We start from the raw sequence: 21154 nt of genomic DNA, 5'->3' as shown, positions 1-21154 counted from the left end.
CCATAAGGACAAGGGGAGATCTCAAGGCATCTTTTAGTTCCACAAAGAATAATTCATCAGCGTTGTCATCCTCACCAGGTGGTCTGTAATAGATTCCCACAACGACATCCCCTTTATTTGTTCATCCCTTAATCCTTACCCAGAGGGTCTCAACTTTGCCATCCCCAACTTGAAGTTCCACACAGTCCAGCCCATGCTTCACGTACATCACCACCCCGCCTACCCTGCCTGTCCCTCCTGAAGAGCTTGTAACCATCTATTGCAGCACACCAGCCACAGGACTCATCCCATCAGGTTTCACTTATGCCAGTGATGTTGTAGATGTGGGACTGGGCCATGACTTTTAGCTCATCCATTTTATTCCTCATACTGCATGCATTTGTGTAGAAGCACTTCAAATGTGCCTCACTGCATGCAGCACCTTGTGCAGCAGAGCGAAGGACCTCACTAGCACACAGACCCTCTGATTCTTGCACACCATCCCTTAGCTTATCACCAGCAGGCCTGGTCTTACCCATTTTCCACTTCGATTCTAGTTTAAAGCCCTATCTATCAGCCTTGCTAACTCCTGAGCAAAAATCCTTCTCCCCCTCTGAGAGGCTCACCACACTCGGTGCCAGCAGGCCTGGTGTCACGTAGACCTTCCCATGATCAACAAACCCGAAGTTCTGCCGGTTGCACCGGTCCCAAAGCCATGTATTATGATGAGTCTGCTTGTCAGCATCGATCCCCCCTATCGGAAGGGTAGAGGCAAACACAACCTGTGACTCTAGACCTTTAACTAGTTGCCCCAAAGCCCTCAAGTCCCTTTTGATCACTCTCTGACTTCTTGCTACTTCATCATTATGAGCCTGAAAAACCAGTAGCAGGGTAGTAGTCAGTGGGCCATACTAAGTGAGTGACTTTCCTAGCAATGTCTCTCACCCAAGCCCCAGGGAGGCAACAGACTTCCCTGTGGGTTGGGTCTGGGTGGCAATACTGAAAAGCTGCCTGGACATGAGTCCTCAGCAACTGGTTCTAGATGGCCCTGCTTGATCAGGGGTATTGGTCTGGATTACCTCCAGAGGTCCCTTCCAACTTCAACCACAATCTTTGTCTCTCCTGCCAGAGCAGCTCTATGGTCTACCTATTGACAGAGAAAGCATTTATAAATTAAAAATGAAACAAAAGAGCCTTCAGATAGTTTGAAGCCTTCAGATAGTGATCGGCAGAACACTCGCTGACAAGTCTGAAAGTAGTAATGCTAACTGACACTTCTAATCTTGATTCAGGACATCACTCTTTTCAGAATATTGTTTGCATTTAATTTTTCCAAACCATAGTGGAATTTATACACCTTTCTAGATCATCTTACTTAAAGAAAGACAAAAAACAAGGTGCAGCCATAAGCCACACAGAGTTGGCTGACATAAAGGAAGTATTTTGAGATACTTCAGAACAGCATGTCTCACCTGGTTGTTGCGATGTCTGCTTCAAATTCGTGATGCCTCTTCCAGAACACTTACCTGCACATTTAGAGTATTCACAGAGTACACGCACATTTCCATTCCAGCAAAGGAATGATTTTTGTTCATCAAAAAGTTTCAGCAAACTAGCAGACATTCAGTATATTCACGTTAAAAGCACCTCCAAGTAGTAACTAGCGATATCAAGTATAAGCTGGCATACTTTTTTTTTTTCAAGCCAGTTTATTTACCTTGTTTCAGGAGTTAGATTTACATCCCCAAAAGCCTTAGAACACACTGTGCAATCAGAGTACTGTAGCTGGCTGGCCAAGAAACACTCTGGACATGATCACATCACACTAGGTATCCTCGCTCCATCTGTATTTGTTGAAAAATATTTACACATTGATCATTATGCCATAAACTGCTTTAATAGCATCTTTACACAGAAGAAGAAATTAAGAACTTTACACCATGATAAGGGAATCACAGTAAAAGGAAACTTTTCAAGTGTCCTTTCTGTTTCCCCAAACTTCCATAAACAAAGAAAATTCTCAGACTGAGTGTGCTGGAGTCCCGCAGTGTGTGTGCCACAGATCCACTGCTTTGCTGACAATAGCATCAGTGTTATCTTGAGGAATCTGCAAAAGATTGGGTTAAGATGCCTTGTCAATGTACTTTATTTGGACTGTTGTTTCAAATAAAGATTTTAAACCTCAAGTTCAAGTTTCATCTCTTTACACAAAGCTAAACTATAATCTAATCTCTCCATCCTACAGCCCTACATGCACCATGTTACTCCCACATTTTAAATATAAAACTTTTATTTACAAAACAAGAGAAGGTGTCCGCTCAGGCATCTCTCACTTTACACCTCTCATCTGACATTAGGCATTACTCGTACTGGCCATCCATGACCACAAACGTATCTAATCCATCTAATCCAGCTTACATTAGGATCCTACAACCCTGCTGTCATGCTCACTACCATCCACAGAAGGAAAGTTCAGGGTCAAGTTCAAGATCCTATCATCCTTACATCAACAAACAATGTGCTTTGAGCCTACAGGTTGACACAGTAAAGGAATACAAAGGGTGCCAGACTCCAGCCCTACATGGAGGTTCTGGAAAAATGAACCTAACTTCATCTGCACTTACTTTCACAGAAACACTCTTCAATATCATAAGAATATTGTCAAATCTGCACAAACATAAGTAATACATTACACAAAGCAAAAAATCGTTTCATTCTATGAAAGCTTTACCTTAGAAAAATAGAAACAACTATTCGTCTCATTCCTCCCTGCACCTTGGTACTACAGCACTACTCTCAGGAAATAATGTAATAGCTCCTTATGGTATGTTTATGATATACAAAACACTTTTATAAACCATAGATGGTAATTGTGAAGCACAGAAGAGTACTTACATTTTCCAAAAATTGGGTGATCTTTTCTGCTGTAGTCAGTGCTATTATTTTCATTTTAAAGGTTAATAATATCTCCAAAGCAACAAAAACAAGAATTTTGCAGGACCCACTAATAATTTTGTCCCAAACTCTAGAAAAAAAAAAAAGATGAAAAAGCAATCACTACACATTACTGTAGTCCTTACCTGTCTTATCTACTTATCTACCTGACTTATCTACTTATCTTACCTGACTTATCTACTACTTATCTAGTCCTTATCTACTAGGACAGTGTGGTTTTTTTTTTTGTTTGTTTTTTTTGTTTTCTTTACAATCACCTTTTTCCAGATAATTTTTCTGAATAGCAGCAAATACATTAATTATTCACATCAGGGTAAATAAAAGACATTTTAACAACTCCTCAATCTGTACAGAATAGAGTGATGGCAAACAAATGTATTGATAGTGTGTGTTCTTGGTTAGAAATGCAACTGTTTGCAAGGCTCAAGTTGTTTTAATAGCCTTAACTGTGACAATTATTCTACATAGCATAGTAAGGGTGAGAATTTTTCCTAGTGAAAAAGAAAAAAAACAGCTTACTAGCACACTTACTAAAAGCGCTCTTCAAATAGTTAAGTAGATGAAAATTCGAAAGGATGAAATTCTGAACTACACAACTACTACATCTCAAACAGCTAAATATTCCAGGTCCTTCCTGTATGAGATATAAATTTTATACATCAGCAAGATATATCCATAACACTCAAATTATAGACAAAGAACAACTATGAAGTATTTCAATCCATTCCACTGTGCACAGATTCTCTCAAAATTAACAAAGCACTCCTACTACTTCTTTGAAGCTGTGCCCAGACCTCACAGTTTTAAAGAAACCTGAAGAAGAGGCCTCCAAAGGATGCAAGTTCTTTAGCAACAGAACTGAGAATATTAAAAGAGATCCACATTACTAGAACAGCCTGTAAAATTTGAACACATCCTTCAGCCAGCAGCTCTATCTCTGGCCCAACTCAACAGACACGGGATGAAAGATTATCCAAAATCAGTGTGAAACCATCTGTCAGATGGCAGCTTCTATGGTTTTGCATTATTTTTAGTTCTTGACTTTTAAGAGCTGTGTCAGAAAGTCTGAGGATTACTGCGCTTACTCCACCCAGACACTTGTTAAAAGAGTTTCTCCTTTCTAATAAACATTTCTCCTTTGACATGAGGGACATGATCACATACTATCCTCCATAATCTCTGAATTCAGTAACTATAACTGGTAAGCATCTTCTGCAGCCCACCTACAAACTTGGATCTACAGGTGTGTTTCTTCAGAACACAAACATTTTTACATCACCTTTTGTCTCAGAAGAACTTGCACTTCAGCCTGGACTGCCAAGAGAACACAGTGAAGGCATAAACATTGACAGCTGTGTTAACGAGTTGGTATCACGCCTTTAAGCAAAGGCTTTTTTAACTCCTAAAGTGGAATGACTACTGCTGTTACATAGCATTAATTTTTTAAACTGTGACTCAAGTCAAATCTTTGTCATCTTGATAACCTTCCAACCATATAGCTGGTTTGACACCACTTTTACCTCTCCATTCCTCAAAAAAAACAAAACAAAACAAAACAAAAAAAAAAAAAAAAAAAAAAAACAGAATTTAACTGAATTTAACTTATAATAAAGAAGCTTGGAAAAGAATACAAAAAAATCTCCACAACTATTCTTTAACTATTCTTTAAAATGAAGGAAACAAACAAAAAACCCACATGGATAGATAGGGGGATAAAGTCATAACTAATTTCTCTCACCTTCGCAATTTATTTTTATTTCCCTTCCTTTATAGGATTAAAAATGACTACAAAACCCACAAGGATGGGAACAATTAAAATTTTGCTTCCTTTGTGGTTCAAGCATCTCAGGACAAGTGGTCACTGTAGATATTACACTGATGTTGATGTCAAGTCTAGAAGCTTTAAGCAAGGCTATGAGAAAACTGAGAACACATTCCTCTTCCACACTGTACAAGTGATTCCCATTTACTTCTAATATACCTTCTCCAAACTTTCTGTTCAGAACCCAAGCATAGCTTCCCAGGTGTTTCATGGGCATCAGAACTGTAACTACAAATGACAATACAGACTCAAAGACAGGAAAGAATTTTTCAGGTTTTTATTAAACCCCGTGTTAGTTTCTGTATAAACCTACTAATTCTAACATACACTACTCAACCTTCTTCCATATTTTGCTTCCAAGTCCCCTGACTCCAGTCCCCAGAATTACATTACAGTAGGTTATATTTCATGCTCAAAAACTCAAATGTTTTCCTACTGTTTAGTCTGATTCCAGAACAAGTATTTTAACACTGGCCAACAAAACGCAATAGCTAAGTCACCAGCTTCTAACAGGAAGAGGGTACACTGCTAAGTGGATGAGATGTTAGCACTAACTAGCTGTATCTGCTGTTTTTTCCCCCTTAACATTTCCAGCTCTTGGTACTGTCAGCATAATTCCACCAGTAACAGCAATAATGGACTGACTGTGATACTGATAAACAGACCAGCAATCAGTACCTTGTCTGTACCATAGAACCAGAAACTGCAACAAACTGTGTCAGAAAAATGTTTACTTAGAATAGAAAAAAAAAAACAAGGCAGTTTCAAGGAAACAATTATTTTGATTATTTTAGCCTAAAATAGCAACCTTTATGCATTGTATCTTTACTGATGGTAACACCTATACTTTCACTACTTAAGTAACACCAAAAACTTGTATATATAAGCATCAAGTGTACTGTCAGGGATTATAACTTTTAGCAGTTTTTTTTGATCCTCTCAGAGATGGGAAAACTGTAACGTATGCCATGCAACTGTGCTTCTAGCCCTACTCAGGACCACTGAAAAAGGAAGTGCACACTAAAGTCATAAAAAACTGTAATGATACCATCCTCTGTGACATATAATTGTAACTGATTAGCCACGAGAGCACTCGTGTGTGTTTCTTGAACAGTGAAATAGTAGTAAAAACCACAAGGAAAAATATAAAGACAATGGAAGCTATGAAAGTAAAGAGAATGGCAAGAACTACACAAAGGAAGACACTTGATTTCCACTGAGTTGTTTTTTTTTCTGTAGCCAGGACATGATTTGTATGTGCATGGAAAAACAACATTCTCAAGGGCGTTTCTCAGGTTCCTCAATCACTACAGTGGGGTACTAGAGCAAAAAGCATCCTAGTGTTGCTGTGCTCTCTTTTTCTGAGAAAGTTGTTGTGAACCTCACAGCTTTCCCTCTCCCTGCAAAGGCTACACCCAGGCTGCAGGGTAGGCTCATTCAACCTTATTCCCTGGTTCTCATCCTGCAGTCATCTGGTCCATAGACGTTTAATAAGAACCACTACTCGCTCCTCTGCACATCTAGGTATCCTTCCAATGGAAACAGATGTGGAAGTACACAATGAGGTACAAACAAGTCTCATCCTGACATCATACTTTGATCTTGCACCAGCCATGGAGACAGCTGTGAAGCAGCTCAATTATTTAGACATAGGTAAACAAGTGACTTAAGTTTCTCTGTAGAGTAGAGAAACTGTAGCAGCCCACATCCCTTCCACAGTAAATTTAAGGCATCTTTTATATTTCTGTTGTTTCTGCTAAATGACTCATATTTTTACAACTGATGTAATTTATGCAGGACACAGAGATCACAGTTGCAAAACTGCACAAGCTGTACATTAATACCTGCATTAGTGCCAGTCTGAAAGGCAGTAGGATTTCAGGAGAACTACAGAATACTTTGCCACAAACAAATTACCAGAGGCCACTAACCTAAACCCATCCCAACCCACCAGCTATTACTGTGCTAAGTCTTCACTGAGGACTGACAATGTCAGCTATGGGTATGATACATGACAGGCAACACAAAGCAATAAAAAATGCCTGGCTTATACGCAACCATATCTGCAAAGCTCTACTATTTCTGTTACATCAGAGCATACTGACAGCTGAGGTGTAATTTGGCCTGTAGACCTGAAGCTGCAAAATTGACACCTTGCTTTAACAGCAAGGCTCTCCAGCTGAGGCTCCACACAGCGCCATTTGAAAACTCTCCACACATGGGGCTTGCTGAACAGATGACCAGATACCCTGATGCAGAATGTGAGCAAATAGAGCAATGGTGAGTATAAGCAAAGGTGCAGCTCAGTTTTCTCCACACTTCAGAGAGAAGTAATCCTTTCTGTCCCTCTGGAGTCCATGCTATAGGCAGGTAGGTTCGTGTTCTAGGAAGCTGCCGGTGTATAATTCCAAGTGCAACAACAGAGCCCTGAGGATACAGAGCCTTCAGCGTGCCCAGTCTGCTCTACTTTTTAACAATGTGGCACCTTAAAGGCGTTTGGAAAGAAGCTTATTACATTTTAAGAGCATTTAGCACAAGCAGAGGAAAGACAATGCATAAGTTTGAAAGAAAAGTTTCTATATGAAAGCTTTCTACATTGGTTTGCCAAACCAACGTAAATGAAATTGATGCACAACATTTACTTATGATAAAAGTAGAAGTGTACTATGAAACAATATGTATACTGAAATGACAACACTTGTCAGGAATACAGCTGGTATTATGTACAATTCATCTCACCATTATTGGATAAAATTTCTGCATAGCACATCCAAATCTTGTACACCTTTGAAAAAATGATGAAATTTAAATTTAGCTGCCTGGCAGAGAAGGCTACGATTTAGACAAAGCAAGCAACCTCTCTAAGAAATGTAGTACTAAATCATAAGATAAATTAAATCATAAAAATACTGCACTCATGTCATCTCTCACTTGAGGAAAAACTAAGTGAAACTCACAGGAGAATTGGAGACCTGTTTTCAGTTCTCAGCAGTTCCAATGCTGCCATTTAGATACATTTCAGATAAGCATTCGGGCTTCTAGATTCTAATCCGAACTGAATCTCCAAGCATTAACTAAGCTCATCTGTCACATGCTGCCCACAAAGTATTTTATTTCCTTAGCAAATGAGGCTATTTTCATTACAACTGAGTAATTCAGAAACCTGAACTGCCAAGGAAAAGCGCACTTCTATCATGTTCACACAAGAATTGTTGGTAAATAGGATTGCTGCACCATCAGAAGTTCCAACCCTCCTAAGTTTTTTACTGCAGAGTGATATAAAGAAGACAATATTTGGATATTTACCACAAAGAAAAAAAGTTATTCAAATATTTTCAGGTCAAATTATTTTACATCAGTAAATTAAAATAGAATATGAGAATGCTAAACAGTACGCTAACTAGATAAAACATTTTATGTAAATGAACTGATTCAAAATTACAGAAGTTGAAACAGAAAATTTTCCTATTTTATATTGTCAGAAATCAAAGTCCTTCATCTAGATTATTTTTTTCTTTTACATTGTCTAGATGAGACAGCTCCACAAAATATGCAGTTTTCAATAGAAATGTCAAAAGAATGGAATCCTCAACAGCAAAGCTGTTCTATTGCAAATTTCTTAGCCAGAAGACAGCCTCAATGTTAAATCCTTTAAGCTGTATATTAAAACATCTACTAGAAGACATGGAAAGTGGTTCCTAATGCTTGCGGAGGTCATTTTGTATCCCAGCAGCCTACAGAAATGAATTTTCTGAGGAGACTGGCAAGTCCCAGGGAGAACAGTCACATCTACTGACAAACTGTATTAAGTTTCATACAGAGAAAACTGGATGAAACCAGGTCAATTGTTACCTGCTAAAAATGAGCCTATAAATACAAATGTGGAACAGAGATACAGACAAATCACACATATTCAATTGTCTATAAAGATGTAACAAACATTTTATACATGCTTACATAATTTCTGTGGCCCCAACAGCAGTAAAAGCTTTTAACCTTCACATCACACACAACCTCATGGACTACTTCAGAGCCTTACAGGTGTTGGTAAAAAGAACTACATATGTAATGACGGCCACGCAGCACAAAGGATAACACCAAAAAGTCTGCCACCAACTCTTTCAGTTCTTGGAACAAGAATTGCTTTCTGTCAGACACCTTTCTTGCCAACAGTAGAACGTACACAACCTCAAAAGACCACTGCACCACAAGACTGAAAAGCATATTATCTGAAAAGCATCTTATAGCTTGTTCCCTAAAACCCTCATATTTTCTTAAGGGGTGGTGGGGGGAAATATTTTAAAAAACAGCTGTTCTACACTTGCCTTCATGAAAAGTAAAAACCCAGATAAGCAAGAAAGACTGCACTCATTATTCAGACTGCAAACAACTCTACCACGATAAAGCAAAGTATCTTTTCTATATAGCATTCAACAAAACTCTCAATTTTAGTGTTTGTTGTGGTTTAACCCGGCCAGCAGCTAAGCACCACAAAGCTACTCACTCACCCTCCCCCCTCCCTCTCTGGGATGGGGGATAGAAACAGGAAAATGAGGCCTGTGTCATGAGATAGAGACAGTTTATTAAAGACAGGGAAAAAATGATGATAATGATAATAGTACTACTACTAATATTGTGTACAAAACAAGTGATGTACAATGCAATTGCTCACCACCTGCTGACCCAGCCTAACCCCGAGCAACTGGCCCCTCCACCCTGGCTAGCCACCCCTATATATTGTTTAGCATGACCCCATACAGTACGGAATACCACTTTGGCCAGTTCAGGTCAGCTGTCCTGGGTCTGTCCCCTCCCAGCTCCTGCTGCACCCACAGCCTGCCCACTGGCAGGACAGAGTGAGAAGATGAAAAGTCCTTCCCTTAGTGTAAGCACTGTTCTGCAACAATTAAAACATCTGTGTGTTATCAACATTATTCTTATCCTAAAACATACCGCCCTAACAGCTACTAGGAGGAAAATTATCTTAGCTGAAACCAGGACAGCGTTTTTATAGCAGCCACTGAAGTCCTGGAGGTTCTGGAGTAAGGATTTCCCCTGCACTTTGTTTCTTCTCAAAGTTTTAAAAGGCGGCAGAAAATGAGACCATTGTTTTCTCTGTACCACTTCTAGCTCAGCTATTAGCAGTATCTATGTTAATGCAGAAACTTTATGCCTCTTTCCATTTAACTTGAATTTTCCACTTTCCAAGAGTTTTCAGATGGCAGAATTAGAGAAATCATAGAAGCTTCAGTTCAAAGGCCCTTTGGAAAATTACCATGCACAAGAACTTCCCCCTTTTAAAAGCTGGACAGCCTATTTCCAACCATGGAATCCTGATATAATGCACTATTTTAAGAACTCTGTAATGATTAACCTGCCATAGTATTTATTTTTTAATTAAAACCAACACTCCCAAAATCTTTTTCATCTGGTGGTAATACAGTATTATAATCACTCCCTAAGGAGTCATTTTGGTTTAAAAAACTGAAAACTAACTACTTTCAGCTGCCTATCAGTAAGAGGGGATTTGGAGTTTTAAATCCTAGGAGGCAAAAAGTGTGAAACAGAATAAGCCACTATATTTAACTCCATCCTTTTACATGTCAATACCAGAAGTGATCACGCTCAGATTACCTCACATCAGTAACAAGTGGGATCAAATCAAATTTTGTCATTGCCAAGTCAGCAATAAAGCTAACTTCATAACCTTCATTACAGATAAAGATACAGAAAGCTCATTGCCTGCTTATGGTAACAAGGAGCTAAAATTACTATGCAATTACAAACAGAAAGGGAAAAAAAAAAAAAAAAAGCTTGCCTCTGTAAACTGGACTCAGGTAAACAGCCTGCAAAACACTTTTTGAACCAAAGATCATAGGGAAGTTTGCTCATTGCAGCACATGCTTTTAGGTGCATCAGGAGTCTGTTATCTTCAATGTTCAAATACTGCTCCAGAATTTTTGGCTGAAAAAGGAATCGGAAAATTTTAGGATAAGTAACATCAAAGTATCCTCTCCTCCATTATTACAGCACTCTGTAAAGCAAGATGTGTCTTTGAAGACCTGCAAGCATAAAAACACGCGTTAAAATACTGAACTTACATTATTTTAACTAAATCTTGGTGTTCCAAAATAAAAGTATCACTGATTTTTGCAATTTAGTACTTCAGTAAATAAATAGCCCCAGGTTCTTTAAATTGCTGATCACTAGCAGTATTTCCAAAATACGCACTATTCACTAATGCAATGAGGTGTTCAAGAGCTTAATGAAATGCAGAGATTAAACCTGCAATAATCACTGCTATCTTCACAAGTAAAATTGAGTTTCATTCACCTCAAAGGTAATAATCTTAGCACGCATCATAAAAACCTACACACAGTGCAGTGAAAACAAGAAAAACAATTATCAGAGCAAATCCCTGTGCAATATAATAAAAGCTGGATATTGATTTCTTGTTTAAGAAAATGAAGCATTTAGAAAAGGCAACAAAGATCATATAAATAGGCTTAAAAATGTGAATAATGTTCATTTTGCTTAAAGTCTAATGTAACAGTACACATTTTCATAAATTCCATTGTCTTTATACTTTTTCTTATAATTAGATAAGCAGCTACTAACTTCAGCTTTCAAATTTAAAAAAAAGCACTTCCTTCATCCACATTATAACATTGCAACGTGTACATTAAAATAAAAACTTAGGGAGACATCCCTATGTAACTGAGGCACATACCTTCTTTAAAAAGGCTCCTCTGTCCTTTTAAAGAAGATACAGAAATTGGTATAGTTGGTATCACCTCTGGTAGAAGCAGAAAAGACTTAAAATGTACTTTTGTGTTCCAAGAATAACAAAGGACATACATCATCTTCTGCAACAGGTTTTCATTGATTGCCAGAGCAGATGCTCATATTTTTATATTAGTGGATATTAACTAAAATGTTTATATTTTACGACTATTTGAAGAATTACAAAAGCTTTTGTATAACAAATGAACTTTTTTTTATAAGTACGCATTTGCTTTATAATCACTTTTATAAAGCAGTAATATAGAAATTCAAAATTAACATTCTCTGAGAGCATTTGAATGATCAGTGACAAAGTCCTGTTACACTTCTAATTGTAACTTAGTTTGTAACATGCTGTCTTTCTGAAGACACAAAATACCCTGCTTCATTTATACAGCAAAACAATTGTGCATTGCCTCACTGTCATCCAGTGAACAGCATATGAATGCCAGGGATGCAGCCAAAAAAGCAGAAGACCTAAGTCAAGATGTCCTTAAGTTTATTATATCTTTAATTGTTTTGAATAAAGAGAATTCTTAACTGTATGAAACATAATTCACCTAAATACAATGTAAGCTTCAGCTAACTTTAAAAAAAAAAAAAAAAAGTCAAAACCTACAATGCAACATTAAAAAATTGGTTTTGTTTGCTATTTTGGACAAAGTTTCCTACAGCAGAATACCATCACAATGCAAAAAGCACTGCTCCTGCCAGAACATAATCCATGGATGCCGCCTCTGACATTGTGGTTACCTCCATACATTGCAACTTCCAAAACACCCAGCATGCATGCTTTCTATGACTTCCTTCTCCCTTACTCTCCCTTACTTACTGCTCTCTTCACAAAAAAAAAAAAAAAAAAAAAAATCTTTCCCTTACCAGTTGTTGCAATGCATCTTTGTGCTTGCTGTTCAGCTGATTAACAAAGCTAGTGACAAGCCAATAGCATTCTATAGGATCCTCCACCATTTCCTCCATTGCTTTAGCAATAGCAAGGAACACTTCATCTTCTGGCTCCTGGAAAACAAAGCCAAAAAAAAAAAACACAAAAAATAACTACAAAGAAGTAGACTGCCTGATTTAAGTTATTCTTACATTCCTTTTGCCTACTCTTTGCAAAACCAAAGTGGAACCAAAGCATATAAAGATAAATACTACCTGTTCATAATAAACATAAATAAATATTCATTCATAAATAAGGCACTGGGCAACAGCTGCATTATGGTGATCAGATACCTATTAAAGCAGAACAAATAAGACTTGTCTTGCTTTTAAAACCAAGCAGACAACAGGAATTTGGAAAAAATCTGATCCGAAGTTCTGAAATATTCTTAAAAGAGATTACCTCCTAATGGCATAGCAACATTCCTACTTCTATGCCCCACATTAAGTTTTTTACTACATAGCAGCAGATATTTTCCTTGCGAAACAGGCCCCTCAAACACCTTTGCCATGGGTGTTAGCTACACAATAGCTAGAAATAAATACCTTTTCCAGGTGATTATTCCCCACAATACAAGACTAGAGCATGTGGTGGGCATACGATCTTCCCTTCTCCAGAGGTTACACTTTCCTACCAAAAGGTACCAGCATGCCTAAAACACAATTACTGGTATAGTAATAGAGGTGAGTTAAGTCTAAACCAGCCAGCAACAACTAGCTCTGGAAGCCTCTCAACTGGGAAGATGCATCAGGAGAGGCACTATATTTACCCTGTGTTTCTTAAAGTTTTCATTCAGCAGGCAGTACTGACTATACTAGGACTTGGGGTAACAAGACAGATGCAAATCCATGGTCTGTCCTCACGTAACCATCAGTAGCAGTAAACTGTAGTATCATAAGCTTTGGTGCAGATTACAATTCATTTCAATTACAAATATTAAAACAAGTTATTTAGAAACATGATGTAATTTGCTACATATCACTGCTTGTACTGGCTGTGAATTATCCTCATTGTAGGAAAGTGAACAATCTAGAAAATCCAGTACCAAGTCATTTTGACTTCATTGCTATGAAGAAACTAAAGTGAAAACTAGAATAAAAAAAGGCTAAAAGCCTAGTAATGGAAATATATAAAAGACACTTAAAGTTGTATGTCTTAAAATAAGTATTTAAGGGAACAAAAAAAGAAAAGCACTTCTACTAAAATACCTTATTTTATAACAGCATTTCTCTGTTTTCCTTTCCCCTTGCATGAATTTATCTACATGTACTTTTGCTACATGCAGCTCAGTTTCTCACGGGCTTATAGTGTAGGGTAGCTACATGCTAAAAAATAATAATATATAAGTATAAAAATATAGCATAAAGTTAGCCAGTATGCTTAAAAGACTATCAAAACAACAGCTCACCAAAGGAAACGCCAAGTTTCGAGGCAATTTTCCTGATTCCAGTTGATGTATGCGGAGGAAAACATCTACCTGTGGGGTAGAATCATTGATAAAACGAATTACACGAAGGGCATGGTGTACATCCCAGTATTGCTCCTTCCGGAAGTTCATCACCAAGGCATGAGATTTATGGTGAGGAGGAATAATTCCTAAAAAGCAAAAGAAAAAAAAAAAAGCAACTGTAAAGAGAAAAAACGGAGCACTCTAAACTCCCTTTCCAAGGGATCTGCCAACAAAAATGTAAGACCTGGCAGTGCAATTTTTCTATGATCTTGTTCAAAGAATACAGGGAGAAAATCCTCCAAGAAGAAAAGCTAAGAAAGCACTTTAGCATTAGATTAACAAAAATAAACTATGTATTTAATCAAGCATAGACAAAATCTAAACTTGTACTATTGTTTCTCATCAACTGTTGAGAATTGTTTATGAAGCTCTTCTACGAAATTTTCAACAGATGAATGCTAATTCCTTTTTATATTACATTAATGTGCTGGTAAGAAATGTCACTACTGGGACAAATGAAAAATAACTTTATTGGTGTACTCTCCTTCTTCACCAAGCTAGTCCTATTTTTCAATTGTGAATCTGACTTGTTACTTTTTTATACCTATCTGTAAGCTTTAATACAGTATTAATTGCATATTTGTGTGTAGCTTCATTTTATTTTGAAAACAAAACAAATACAGAATGATTTTTATATATGCTAGCTGTTTTTGTTCTGAAATTATACGCTTCATCTGAGATGACCAGAAAATATATAAATGCAATTAACTAATGCAAACATACTGTACATCCCAATCTCATTATTAAGTTTACTGGTAGAACTCCGCTGGAAACTTCTTAGTGCGCTGTACCATAGACATTAATCCTCTCTAAAAGAACATTCAGAAGCAAAATCAATCCCACAGTTGCGTATTAAAGATTAAGAGTTAACACCCAAATTTCAATGCAAGTTTAACTTTCTCAGTACAGTACATTTTTCTAGTTCCCTAGGAGGAAAAAAAAAATTAAATGTATCCGAGTAGAGAGGCAGAAAAAAAAGAGTTGTTTATGATATCCAGAAGCGATGCTCAGCATTTCACTCTATCCTTCCCCTAACTCAAGGCTCAACCTTACTGTGCGTTGATGTTCAAAACCGAACTGTCACTGGCTTCAATAGAAACACCAAAGCAAAAAAATGCCTCTTGCATACCACCAGTGGAGCAGAACTCCTTCTAGTGTAAAAACCCACGAGAACAAAATATTCTTCAAAACTCAGTCCTTAAACAGGCTACCTGCTCCTTTCATCTCTCATTTAAAATAAAAATATTGTTGTCAAGTGTTAAACCATTAAATGGCTGAGTTTTAGTATCAAGCACAACAGACAGTAACAACTTATTTCCCACCTGCAAATCCACCTGCACTGCAGAAGCCGGGACAGATCAGAACGTTTTTCATGTGATGCAAAAACAGAGTCAACAACTATGTATGTACACACTGCCAACTGCTTTGCTTAAATAGAGAAGACTGCCTTGAGCTGACAGAAAAGAATCTTAACACAGGGATGTCAAAAAAACATTTTAGCCTCAACACCATCACGAGTCGTACTTGAACAGGAAGTTAAGAGACATTGCTGACATACCATGTAACCTGGGACAGCACCAAGGCTTGGCAGGTGTCTGAAATGATTCTGCTGAGAGGACAGAATCCCTTCTGTTAAAGTATTAACATTATTTAGAGATTTAATACCTCCCACCAGAAATGGAACTGTTGTTCCAGTAATTTAGGGAAAGAGCTTCTGTATTGCCATTTAGAAAGCCAGCTCTTCAAATCAGTGTTAACACTATAATGCAGCATAAGAAAATCCCTTGGTCACCCAGGGAGTACACAAAATTACAGGTTGTGTACTTGAAATAAATTATTTTAAAAGCTTTTAAAATACAGAATAATAATATATATATATATATATTAATTAAAAAGGCTTTGAAAACCTTCCTCTTGTGTACACAGATATTGAGGTAATTTTCCATACAATTAACTCAGGTGGAACTAGCCTAAAAATCATTGCAGTTTATATAATCACATGGATTCATAAATCATCCTATCTAAAACAGTCAAAGATATACCAGTGGCTCTGCAGTGAGTTGCAAATTTGCCAAGAGACTGTATTTTGCTATTACGATTTTGGCTGAAGGATCTTGTACTAAGTTACCTGTTCAAAACACCTATGCTATATTTCCTGTTACAAATTCTTTAAAGGATGCTGACTGCTTCACTTAGGCCCAGGGTTACAAGATTCCTTTTCATCCTAAAATTAGTGCTCTAACTGCAGAGATTTTTATCAGGTAGGATTACTGCTAGTTCTGTAATCAATACAGAATTTCATCAAGTGTATAAGAACTTCAACACTTTACATCTTACACTTTCCACACACTGTTCATTTAATAAATAAAACTTCCTAATACATTATTTCAAACTCCATGTGTAGTGCACATGGAGACCGAAACAAGAGAAAGAGAATACATTTGAACTTTCAAGATTATGGCAGAACCTAAAATAAACAAGCATCCTGAAATGGATAAAAAATTAGTGTTTTTTTTTTTTTTTTCCCCAACTACTCAATCTGAAGCAAGAGCCATCAATCTATGAATCACATGTCAAAATCCTCAGACAGGAGATGGTTAGGGGAACTGTATCGCATACTCAAGAGAGCCAACAGCCAATGGAAAAGCAGGATGGCTGCAGAGGGCAGAAGACAGCAGCTTGCAGCCAACCTGCAGACAAACACTGCAGGTGTCTCCCTGACGAAGCAGCATCCCAGGTGTGACCACAGCTGTAGTGATACAACACTTAGCATAGGAGTCACCCTCAAGCTTTTCAGCAGTGGCATGCTCAGCCACCAAGAGTGCAATAGGTCACATTTCTCTTTCAGAGATTCAGTCACACAACCTAACTCCACAACCAGTACAGCAGTGTTTCTTTACACTTGGTAACTCTATGGGAACCTCTCCAGATACCTGGTACAGGTCAGAACACCTGGGGCCTCCACAACCCCTCCTGTCCCCAAGCAGCATCACTTCATATCCAATAAATCTGACACACTTGACCACCTACTGCAAAGTCATTAATACTTTTCAATTGGTCATCTGACAGATACCCTCCAAAGAAAATTGAATTTTTCTTTTATTATTTATTTTTTATTATTGTTTCTGGGGATGCCATACTTTCTCTCTGGCCTCGTAACTTCTTCACTGGCAAATACCATTCAAATACAGAACCAAAACCAGAAGAAATCTTCAAACCAAGAACACAAAGCTTCTCTTAAAAATAAACATCCATTTCCATAGCTTGCCTAGCTTTTCAAGTTTAATCACCACTTTACTTCAACTCAGTTGTGTTTTATTTTAGGAACAGAACTGAAAACCTTATCAAGTATCAGTGCCTTAAAAGCCACCTTTTAAATCCATTCCAATAGACTTACTTGGATAACATTAAGACTAAAATACACTCTTCTCTGCACACTTCTGCAAAAGTTCTCAGGAAATATGCATGTGATGTTAAGCTTTATAACTGCTATTGTGCATCCACAGTAGATGTAAAAATAGACTAAATATGTCAGTAAATGAGAGTACAGAATAATCCATGTCATAAGTGCTGAGAGAGAAAGAGAGAGCACATTCTATGTGCTCATTTCCTCGGAGAATCACAGATGCTGTGTTTCATACCTAAAAGAACCTTCCACACCAGTATTCGATACATGGATGGGAGAGGGAACCTTTGACTAAACGTGCAAAGCTTCTCAATATCTGTAGAGAAATAAAAAAAAAATTGAAGAAAAATGTTAAATTTTAATATATCAATAGTCCCCAGTCTATGAATTACTGAAGTATGACAAGCAGATAGAAATCTCCACTTTCATGATTTGTTACTTACAAATGCTTTCACCACTTCAGTCAGGAATAGAATGCGCTATATAAACTGTAACAGTATTTATTCTGGAAAACAATATACCTTGGCTTGATTTACAACAAAACTATAGCTGCCCCAGCTTTCACTAGGAAGAAACTACCATTTTTATAGGCATTTTGTTGCGATGTTGCTAAGTCACAGCAATTAAGCACTCTGTTAAAGGGACAACTTTTATCTTTTTATTCCGTTACAGGCATTCCTCAAAGACTAACAGCAATAATAAAATCATCATTTTGAGGTTAGACAGAACTAACAGCATGATACGTATTTATGTATACAGCATGATATGTATTTTCAGATAAAATTGTTTTCACTAATTTTTTTCACTTAAGCATAGAGAATGAGAGAAAAAAACATGCAAGCACAGATCCTTAATAGTTTTTACAATTCATATCCTCAACTCCTTGAAACTCAAAGGACTGCTAGTACAAACTGAGATTAAAGGTAAAGGATGAAAAACTTTAGTGAGTATTAAGCGCAGCTGTTACAAACCATCTATTATACCCTCCCCTTCCTGATGCTAAATTACCAAATGAATAGAGAAAAGAATGAAATTGACTTGCCCAATCGGTCATCTTTTAACAAAATTTCCAGTGACTTCTTCTCTTCAACTCCACGAAATCCCACTTTTTCATAATACACGGAGCGAAAGTTTCTCTGAGAGTCGTCAGCCATGATTGATTTCTTTTGGAGAAACAGTAATTCCCCTTTTGAGTTACAAGTATAAATTCATATTATGTTAAAGTCAAATACTGCTGCACACTGATAAAAACTGACTGCCTATGTCTCTATAATATTAATAAACTCTACAGAATATGAAAGTCTTCCAAGATTTTTCTACATCATATGCTAACATAAACGATCATAAAAATAAATAAAAATAAAAACTGGACCTAAACAAGATCTAAATATATTCAATTATGAAATGAAGTACAGTCATTTTTTTACACTATTATTCCTGCAGTAAATTACATTACAGTTTCAAAACATGCTGGAGAGTCTCTTCTTAGGTGATTTCATATATTTCAAAACTAATATAAAACTACATTTAAGAGCCTGACATAATGTTGGCTACAGAAATTCTAACCACATGCAACCGTTATACAAATAAGTAAAATTCATCAGGTTTCATACTCACCAGACAAGGTAACCAGAGGCAAGAGCAAGCCAATGTTGGCTTCAGTAACACAGAAGTGATAGGAAAGGATAAGGCTAGATCTGTAGTTTTGTTCTTAAGTTGCAGATTTGAATTAAATGTTCATGTTGTTATCAGGCACCGTAACACCCCCACTCTTGAGCTTGTCATTCTGGTACTAAATGGACATAACTGTCTCATCCTTGCACTGGAAACAATGGTAAATTATTGTAGCGAGAACTATGTGTTTCATAACAAACATTCATATTTCAATGCAGCTCAAACCTTTAAATATCAATTCTCTCCTCTCCTTTGCAGGCTTACAAATACAATAAAACTACGCTTTGTAACTCAGAAGAGTTACAACTTTGTAACTCTCAGAAGAGTTACAAACAACCTCAACTTTTAAGCCCAGTGACAATAGCAAAATTTGGAGAAAAATTATTTGTTTTGAGGGACAGCAACAGGTGAATTACATATCAAAAACGTTTCCTAGTTAAATTATTCTTTTCCTTGCTAAATTGAAGCACACACAATAGGAGCACAGCATTTGCAGATATAAGGTCACATTTTTTCAAGCAGCAAACTTGCATATGCACTAGACCTATTTGTTTTTCAAACTAAGTCCATTCTGAGTGCTTTGTAGGATCACAGCCAAGACCAACTGGAAAAATATAAAGCAGCAAAGGCCTGAATTAATGCTGAGATCAGACAAATACCATCTCCAAGCCAGAGGAAAAAATATTTATATTACTTGCAGGATATTCCAGTTACACGCTGTCCCCATGAAAACGACTGTGATATTCACGCATTGTGCATTTAAGGGCTCAGCAGCCCTTACAAGCTGAGTTCAGGCGGTACAGACACTCAATTACCCTTAAAATATTTGTTTGACTTTAATACGCGCTACTTAGAAAACATTCAGCCTCTACCATTCGCGGCGAGCTGACAGTACAGCCATAGAACAGGAACAACACACCGACTACGAGCACCATCTATAAGAAAGAACCGATGCGATCCTAATTACGGTAATTAATAACTCCCTCCCCCCCTTCTCTCCCCTCAGCAAACCCCGGGGCCGGGCCCCCACCTCCAGCATCCGGACGCAGCCCCACACGGCGACCGGGTGGCGCGCGGCGCATGCGCGGGCACCGCCCACACGGTGGCGGTTGAGCCGCGCCGCGCGTGACCAACGGTTGCACTGCGCCCCGTGGCGGGGCGCGTGGGGATGGGACAAAGAAGGGTTAAAAACTCCAAAGCCCAAAAACCAAAACAAACAAACAAACAAAAGAAAAGCAAAACGTCATCCCTCATACAAGTTCTACCCACGCTGTGTTATTTACTGTTTTATGCTTAGCAGTGTGGGCCATCCACTGTGACGGGGAGGGACGGTTTAGTCACAGTAACCTGTGGAAAGCTGTTGGGCTTTGCAACGAGATTTCCTCTGTGCCCGACGCTAAAACTTCCACCTCTCACATCAGATGAAGGCCCTCACGGGGAGAAGGCCAGCACCCAAAAATCACCCTGTGCTGCCAAAATCACGGGACACCGTGTTTTAATTTCTTCATGTTTTCGTTGTTCAGAGTTTTGAGATCTGGCCAGTATTATGCTGCCCGACTGCAAGGGATAGGCAGATTCTTTTACCAGAATTTGAGTTTTCAGCTCACGGTCCCTTTCTGGAAGCAGGATCATTAACCATCAAACACCTCAGCCAACAACGCTGAGACTTCAGAATGCTAGATCCCCCTCCAGACAGCTTTTTAGGTTCGTATAAGTGGCCTGTTTTCAAGCAGACAGAACTTCCCTTTCTATCATCCTGAGCAACGCTTTTTGGATGCCTAGAGGAAAGCATGCTGCTGCACAATGGGCACGCTTTTGTTGGAGCCAGCTCGTCGAGGATTGATGGTGTGGCCTCACAAATGTGTTTGTTGAAGTAATTCTGCACAGCAGCAGGTGGCAGCCTGGTGCCATTTTTTGCAGTTTTCAAGCATTGGCATTGTACGCATCTTTTGTCGATAGGTGGCAGTTGCCTCTGTGCGAGACCCCTTTGGTGCTGCTGGCAGCTAACCAGTATCACAAGATTCAGGAAAATGCTACAGAAGTTCAATCACATCTCTGTCATTTAAAAGTACTTATTCTTGA

General features: G+C 37.9%; 1 protein-coding gene and 1 long non-coding RNA gene across 8 annotated transcripts in view; both read right to left on the bottom strand.

Moving 5' to 3' along the window:
* LOC311432935 overlaps positions 1–21154 on the bottom strand; it is a 162831-nt gene that overhangs the window by 62335 nt on the left and 79342 nt on the right. The window lies entirely within an intron of this gene.
* On the bottom strand, positions 1855–20249 carry TBC1D7 (TBC1 domain family member 7). 7 transcript variants are annotated; one of them, XM_084511522.1, is made up of 9 exons: positions 20103–20249; positions 19016–19220; positions 18441–18561; positions 17634–17714; positions 13891–14078; positions 12419–12556; positions 10575–10720; positions 2875–3004; positions 1855–2086 (listed from the first exon to the last, which is right to left on the bottom strand). In XM_084511522.1, exons 3-9 carry the CDS (start codon positions 18550–18552, stop codon positions 2000–2002), a joined length of 882 nt encoding a protein of 293 aa, XP_084367648.1. In that variant the 5' UTR covers positions 18553–18561; positions 19016–19220; positions 20103–20249; the 3' UTR covers positions 1855–1999. The 7 variants fall into 7 exon arrangements, with proteins under 7 accessions (XP_084367648.1, XP_084367652.1, XP_084367653.1 ...); XM_084511526.1 differs by having other exon boundaries at positions 18441–18584; positions 20103–20173; XM_084511527.1 differs by lacking the exon at positions 20103–20249 and adding an exon at positions 19771–20039 and having other exon boundaries at positions 18441–18584.

This window comes from Aythya ferina (assembly GCF_964211825.1).
Source record: "Aythya ferina genome assembly, chromosome: 2".
NCBI classification, from domain to species: domain Eukaryota; kingdom Metazoa; phylum Chordata; class Aves; order Anseriformes; family Anatidae; genus Aythya; species Aythya ferina.
This window is presented reverse-complemented; position numbering and strand designations above follow the sequence as displayed.

Bases quoted from the DNA above. Each gene is read 5' to 3' on its own strand.
- TBC1D7 (XM_084511522.1), bottom strand. From the start codon at position 18,552: ATGGCTGACGACTCTCAGAGAAACTTTCGCTCCGTGTATTATGAAAAA. The intron at 17,715-18,440 runs GCAAGTCAATTT...ATTTCTCTACAG, and splicing joins GTTAAAAGATGACCGATTGG to ATATTGAGAAGCTTTGCACG. The intron at 2,087-2,874 runs GTAAGTACTCTT...AATCTTTTGCAG, and splicing joins TCACCCAATTTTTGGAAAAT to ATTCCTCAAGATAACACTGA.